This window comes from Cryptotermes secundus, unplaced genomic scaffold, assembly GCF_002891405.2.
Source record: "Cryptotermes secundus unplaced genomic scaffold, Csec_1.0 scaffold973, whole genome shotgun sequence".
Taxonomy (NCBI): Eukaryota; Metazoa; Arthropoda; class Insecta; order Blattodea; family Kalotermitidae; genus Cryptotermes; species Cryptotermes secundus.
In genome coordinates, this window is record NW_019745099.1 from 991,219 (window position 1) to 999,174 (window position 7,956).

Below are 7,956 nucleotides of genomic sequence, written 5' to 3' on the forward strand. Positions count from 1 at the left end.
ACACGGCGCCTAAACCCAGAAGACGACTTTCTTCATTATTTTTAAAGTGTTTGTAATTTTGTTTATGCGCGATGCATGTTCCACCCTCCTGTCCATATACTCCAGTCATCCATGCTTCGCAAAGATTAACTCTAACTATTTATGTAGCACAATGATTAACTCTTAACCATTTCTTCATCACAAGGGTTAACTCCAAGCACCTGTGCATTTCAGGGATTTGTTCCAACCCTTAGTCTATTACAACGGTTAAACAGAAATACCGTTTAAAACGATGAACTGTAATCATAGCCTTATGAAGCACTATTCCACAACTGAAAATCTATTTCCACGACCCACCAGCTCCAAATGTTTAAGAAAATCTGTTTGCACGCGTTCCAGTTTGCTTTTACGGAAAACCTCCCTCAGTGCTGTTGGATCAACAAATGTCTGTGCAACAATCGGCAAATAGTAATAACTTACAAAGCTTTCCCTTTGATTGAAGATCTGTCGTGGAATCAAAAGGAAAGGCGTCATGCTTAGGTGCACTTGTTTTATATTGGCCGTATACATTGTTTCGTCTTCTCTTATATATTTTCAAACAGTTGTCCGGGCATTGAAACATCTGAAAAATAATACAAGTCGGAGTGTTTAACTTGACGTCTTCCTTCTAAAAACATATGGATTAGATTAAAAAGGAACTGTAATTTGAGTTTTCTTGATATTTATGTAGGTGTTAAACGTACTGGCTCCAATAAAGACAGAGACTCTGTAAGCCTAAATACAAATAACACGATAATTTTCGATTTATTCTTTCATTTTACTCGCAATCTTCTTCATTTCCTTATTCCTCTACTTTTCCGCCATTTTGTTCTTCAGTATTTTCACCTTGTCCGGTTCTTATTTTCTTTTTCCTTCTTATATTTTCTTCGGCATAATTTTCCTGTCTAATTTGTACTCTATGTATACGTGTACTTCTGTTGCAGGAGTTACTGGCATTGACTACTACTAATGTAAAGATAAACTTTTAAGTTCGTAAGGTAATTTGCATTCGAGAGGCTGCGAATTCAGAACAAAGGCTATTGCCTGTGGTAAAACACTATGCCCCAACCCACATTAATTTGGTCTCAGGATTCGAAAATTCTCAGAGTGGGGAGGGGGAGATCAGTTTGTACGCTACATTCATGATGATTAAATCATGAAGGAATACCAGGACGTAACTTTGTAGTCGTGTCTATGTGACAGTCAGTCTCACGTGATTCATATATCAATCCACACGTTAAAGCAGAGGAGAAGCACCATCCAATGATTTTTCTTTCAGAGAATTCCCGTTACTAGAAGAATTCCTGGGATTGATGTGTATGAGAAGGGTTAACGATTGTTTCGATGTCAGAGTAATTTAAAACTAAGTACAGCAAGAATCGAAAGGCTCTCATTGATGTTAAGAACAATGACAACTTAATTTCTAGGAAGAAATACGAAAAGAAAAAAGAAGAAGAGAGGCTTAAACATCTGATGTAAAGAGTATAAAAAGTTATAAGGGATAAAGAAAATATACATATATATGTGTTAGCTAGAAAACGAAACAGAGTCGGGGGGGGGGGAGAATTGTATAAAAAAACAATAACATGTACGCACAAAATGAACTAGTTAGGACATTGTTTCTGCTCTGAACCAGAGTCTAACCTCACTCAGTGCCCTCAATATATCCTCAGTAATTTTATCAGAATTAAAATATTTTCGTAACAATTAAACTACATTGAAAGTAAATTAATTTAAATTAATTTTATTGTGGTTAGGTACTATAAGTAACTAGAAGGCAATGGTTCTGTCTACCGCTTGCAGATGTTCTAGGACTGCGTTTGTCTGTTTAGTTTGCTTTGGTGTATGCAATGTTCAGAATTCTTTTATGTAAATTTACGGCAGCATGAGTTTATCATTCCAGTACATATATTTTATATTAGTTACTGTCGTTCCTAATTGCTTGAAAATAGCAACATTTTCGAAGAATTTATTTTGGATTGTTACTTTATAAATCTGTCCCAAAGATTTCATTCACCAGGCATGAACGCATTTGTTTCTATTGACTTCTAAAGTAATTAGTTGAGAGCCCATTGTATCTAAATGGGAAATTTAATTTAAATACATTACGTAGATCGTAGAAGTTTTAAATCGAAGGCTCCAGTTTAAAGTTTACAAATTTAATTTTCCTCTCTTTCAGTTTTTCAATTATCCAACTCAGTTTTTTTTTTTTAATTCACTTAGTGGGGTGTGGAGTTCAACTGGGTCCACTCGGCACGGCGGCCACTGATTGGCCTATTGTATCTGCTCCGAGTGATTATGATGATGGAGAATCTGGTTGAATGAAGATTAGCAGGGGACACCGAAGTACTCGGAGAAAACCAGCCCCAGCGCCACTTTTTCCACCACAAATTCCGTTTGACCAGACCCGACATCGAACCCGGACCGCCGCGGTGGGAACTAATCGCTTGAACTATGGCGCGGCCTATCCAACTCAGTTAGTTCAGTGATAAATATTCTGAATTTTATGTTCCCTCTAGGACCTGGAATAGCTCAGTTGGTACAGCGACTAAGTTACGAGTTGCATACCCGAATTCGAATCCAGGAAGAGACAAGAAATCGTTGACTTCTCCACAATGTCAACTCTGGATATGGAGCCTATTGATCGCTTAGCTAATGATTATCGTCGTCTATTTAGCCGGGGGTGAAGAAGCCATTAATACTACTAATACTCGTATAGAGCCCACTGAAATTTAAACGGGAAATTGCTGATCATAAACTATTGTCACGTGTAGGGGGTTACGAGTGACGATCAGCTGATTGAATTTTTTGGCACTTCGGTTACAATCTGTCTTAATTGTAATCAATACAGCCCTATTGCTGGTTTACACACTTTCAAGTTCACCGCTATACATGCACTAGGATTCTCAGTTTTCACCAGGCGTCTCTAGGCCAGATCTTGTTCAATCACCTTGCATTGCCGATTTTCCAGAACTCTACCCAACTCTCCAATTCTATCGCCAGCCTACCTCCAGTCTCTTTAGTCTTGACATTGTACTAATCTGTACTCATCTAATCCAATCTAAGCTGCAAACTCACTCCCGTTACATAGACGCTGCACGGACCATGCAGAAAACACAGAACTTAAAATGTTGCACGGCTCGGACCACATAGAAACATTTCCACCGTATTGTTGCGTGGTGCATGTGTTGAAACATGTTTACCTAGCCGTTTCCTAGCAATGTTTTGATGACATCCTTTACAATATATTGAGAAAACAATTTATGCGCAGGTGTACAAAATTTTGCATTTAATAACAGAATTTCTAAAAAAAAATCCTACCTCAGTTGAGAATTTTGTAATCCACCTCAGTACCCAATATATGTCTACATATTTTTATACGTATATTTTAACGCAATAGGCTTATTAAAATACCCAGGACTAAATCATACTTACCAGTTCCGTTTATTGCTGCTATCGTCTGTTCCAATTCGTAACTACTGTCAGTTCCACCGCCTTATGTACCAACTGAAAATTATCATGTACGAGTATGATAACAGAATAATAGCATTTTCTGTCATGTTTCGATCCTGTTCGTAACTACTACCAGTTCTGATCACTGATAAATTCATGCACAAGACAGAAATTCTTATCTCTATACGAGTATATGCTGAACATTGAAACTATTCTCAAACAAAGGCAGATACTAGAAATGGAGTGAGTTCACTTCTGAGTATTACACACTGATATAATACCAAGCAAATTTCTTCGAATTGGCTAGGCGATCGGGGTTTCGATTCTAGTATGGAGCAGAACCCTTTTCTCGTAATGAAGTTCGGTCTTGTTCCGGGTGCACCGAGACTTCTAACCATTGGCGTTCCGTGACTCTTTTCCCGAGCGTAAAAAGGACGAAGTGTGAAGCTGGTTCATTTATATCAAAACAGCACAGAGGTTACTAATGATCTGAATTTTGTCTCCTTCCGTTACGCCTACATGATACAGGGTATAGTCCACAGGAAGAAACATAACTTACCATTCTTTTAGTATTTATATCAACTTGAAATACAGAAGGATGCGACAGTGTCTTTAAAATCCGTTGAATATTTGGATATAATTGTGAAGATAATTTTACGATTAGTAAAAATGTTATGAGACGCGAAATATTTTCTCTATGGATATTTGTAAGAGATGTAGAGATATACAGAGTTACTATATAATAAATTAACACTTTCGACGTTTTATACAAACCAAAGTGTTACTGACACAAGGCCCGCGCCATAACTCAAGCGGTTAGTCTCTGGTTTCCCACCGCGGCGGCCCGGGTTCGATCCCGGGTCTGGTCAAGTGGAATTTGTGGTGGACAAAGTGGCGCTGGGGCAGGTTTTCTCCGAGTACTTCGGTTTCCCCTGCCAATATTCATTCCACCAATTGCTCCACAATCACTTTCACCTATCATCTGGGGCTGGTACAATAGGCCAGAAGTGGTCGCAGTACAAGGGATTTAGTCCCACCCCACTAGTAACAAAAAAATGCTGATACAGACAGAATAATTATAAGATTTCTTAGCATATTCGTATATCTCTAAGTTTGCATGACTAAGTTACAAATATTCTATGTGTGAGCTTTTTGGTACACGGCAGATATTAATACGATAATCCAATTTGTTTCAAACACACCGGAGCATGTCCTCGTCAGCACTTGCAACATTGTTGTGATGCTTTCCTTTAAATCGTTCGCAGGAAGCGGAAGAACAAAACTCTTTGATACTCGTATATCCCCACAAGAAAAAATCACAAGGCGTTGGAACCGGACTTCTTGGTGGCCAACGTGTCAGTGCCATGTTCTGCTCTGTTGAGCGGTGTTTGGAACGAATTAGATTATTGTATTGGTATCTGGAGTGTGACAAAAGTCTCATACATAGAACAGTTGTAACTCAGATATTTGAACTTGCAGACATATACTAAGAAACTATGTAACTTTTTTGGTTATGTCAATAACACTTTGGTTCCTATAAACATTTTAAAGTGTCTATTTCGTTCATAGTAACCCAGTATTTATTCACTTGTCCGCACAGATTACAGAGTAATCCGCGAAAACTTCGAAAATTATGTTTATCTTAAGTTTCGTTATAAAGTTTCGTTATGCAACCAATGTTCAGCCATTCTTCGAAGAACGTGACAAAACCCATACACTTTCGAACACGTTTGACTATTTTACACAATTAGAGTGCCAAATCTCGTTTATGCTTATACTAAGTATCCAATATGTGAAATTCACTTACCTGCCGTGATAATGGCAATGTATTTCCACCGGAAGTGGCTGACAATTGTGACAAGGGCGTCCGCAGTAGCAGACAAAGATGGCACGAGTCTGAAGAACGTGGAGTATTTATGCCGATCCGACAGAGGACTCTGTTTGGAAGACAAAATCTATTAGGATTGTGTGTCTATATACATGCTCAAAATTAATATTTACAACGATCTGAAGAAATGTATTCACATAACCACTGCGTTCCAAGTGATATATTTGCTTCAGTTGAAGAACGAACAGGCTTACTAAAAAGCCACCGAATATTCAGAAGGTTCACTGGAAAATGAGGCATAACAATCATTAAGAACAAAAAAATAACATAAAACTATTTATCTTCTACTCTAAAAGTGAGCGTGTTTTAAAAATTAAAATGCCACAAAACACTCTTATATGGAACCTACATCTATATAGGACTTCTGATTTATTTAATAAATTATACTTAATTCCATGGTGTAATGGTTTTCCTGAACGCTTTACAGTTGATTAAAAGGTAATATTAAGGCCGTGCCATAGCTCAGGCGGTTAGTCGCCGGCTTCCCACCGTGGCGGCCCGAGTTCGAGTCCAGGTCAGGTCATATGGGATTTCTGGTGACAAAGTGGCACCGTGGCAGGTTTCCTCCGAGTACTTCAGTTTTTCTTGCCAATTTTCATTCCATCGATTGCTCCACTTTCACCATCATCCGGGGCTGGTACCATAGGCCAATTAGTGGCCGACGTACCAAGTGGACTCAGTCTCACCCCACCCCCAAAAAACTAAAAAGAGTAAGACTGATACTAAATGAATGTGGAACTGACAGACTGGATTCAGCTTCTCTGGGTCAGGGTCCAATGACGGACATTTGCGATAACGTCGACGAAATTTTGCTTTTCATAAAAGGGGGAGAGTTTTTAACTATCTAAATGCCAGTCTTTTGATGACTGCCTATTCTGGTTCTAGTAATTTCGTTCTATTAATTTAAATAAATGGTTATACAATTCTGTGCACCATGGAACACTGTTCCACAAACTGACGTAACCACGAGCGGCCGCAGGTACCGAATTTCCTAGTTTACCGGTAAGGAGCTTAATTTTCAGCAGCCCGTTACTATAAATGATTGCCGCGAGAGTCAGATACTGGGTTTCCATTATCCCTTCCTTATTCGACAATTTTCACGAAATTAATGAACCTCTATGAACTCCATGAATATTGGAAAACTATAGGCTGCTCTCTAGTACAAACCCTGTTTCCATTCGGCTATTTCCTTCTTCCTCCTTCCCCATTCTTTCCTTTATTCTCTCTCCCTCTGTATCCCCTTCTTACTGTCAGTAATATATTCTTTCCTTTATCTCCTCACTCATTTCGTTTATCATGTTTTCTCTAATACTTTCCTATTCGTTATTTGTCTATTCCTCAGTCTTCATTTCTATCTTTCCCTTCATTTTCTATTTCCTGCCCTAATTCCACTCCTCTTTGCCCTATTTATCTATCGTGTATAACCTTTGAATTTTTATGAGCGAAAATATTTGGAGTTTTATTTTTGCTCAGGAGATAAGCTTGGAAAAACTTGCGTGTGCCGGAAGTGGTTAGAGCATGACGAACGTTGCTCCTCTACTTGATCTAATGAGCAAGTGACTGCATAGGAAGCAGCAAGTTCTATGTAACGCATCTGCTCTTCATAGAACGGGCCAGGCAGGTTTAAGGGCTGTATCGGTTTTCAACAAGTGCAATCAAATTTGTACATTAATTACTCTCTTTACACCGGATATGTTTTCTGGAAAACAGAGAAGCAGGTTGCTCCGTATATTGTCTTGGCGATGTAGCGCCATATAGTCCGGTAGGAGCCCACCGATTTTTCCGAGGAACGTGCTGCCTCTATTTTCAGGGTAGAAGAATAATTCAAGGAAGAAACCAACAAGAATCAGAAGGCATTTGCAGGTTTCTTGCTTGGCCTCAACTGGCGAGAAAAAGAGTGTGTGTGCCGACAGAAGACAGTGGAAGCCGACAGAAGGCAGAGTGCAGTATTTGTGTTGACAGAAGACAGTGGTTAGCCAGCAAGAAGAGATGGACAGTTCTACAGTCTAGTGAGAGTTGTTAACACGAAAGGAGCAACTATGAAAAGACCTGTTCAACATTTTGTGTTATAGTTACGTTGAATTGTAGTTACGGCATTCAGTAATAAAGTGACGTCGCAAGAATACGCCTCGAGGTCTTGTTTCACGATCCTGAAGATGGACTTCTGCCGGACTATATAACGTTACTTTCCAGGAGATAGTAGTCTTCAAAGACCATATTACAGTAAAACTTGGTTTTAGCAACATCGGTTTCTGCGACACCTTGTCTATTGCGTCAAATATTCAATGGTACGAACTAATTCCTCATAAAGCAACTGTTTTTTATACCTTGCTTAGTACAACATGCACAAATGCATCAACCTCGTATGTAACGTCATTTTCATTCCTGAATTTCTCTGATATCGTGGGAAAGTTCGATGTGTCTGCCCGCCCTCACTTTCTCTACTTGCTGACGTGACTGTCCTGGAAGAATACGACCGCGGGCTGCAAGAGGAGCGTGGGTTTTATGCGAAAACAAGGGTGTGGGGTGGGACTGCGTGAATAGTGCAAGAGGACGCGGCAGGTTGTTAACTGCATTCCTTTCCTAGAATCTCGTCT

The 7,956-nt window shown here is 39.3% G+C and overlaps 1 protein-coding gene across 2 annotated transcripts in view; it reads right to left on the bottom strand.

Moving 5' to 3' along the window:
• Positions 1-7,956, bottom strand: part of LOC111875017 (retinal guanylyl cyclase 2) — a 220,966-nt gene that overhangs the window by 79,327 nt on the left and 133,683 nt on the right. For both annotated transcript variants that reach the window (XM_033755687.1, XM_033755686.1), the window contains exon 4: positions 5,279-5,408. In XM_033755687.1, the coding sequence (XP_033611578.1) occupies positions 5,279-5,408 (130 nt within the window). The remainder of the gene's footprint in view (positions 1-5,278; positions 5,409-7,956) is intronic.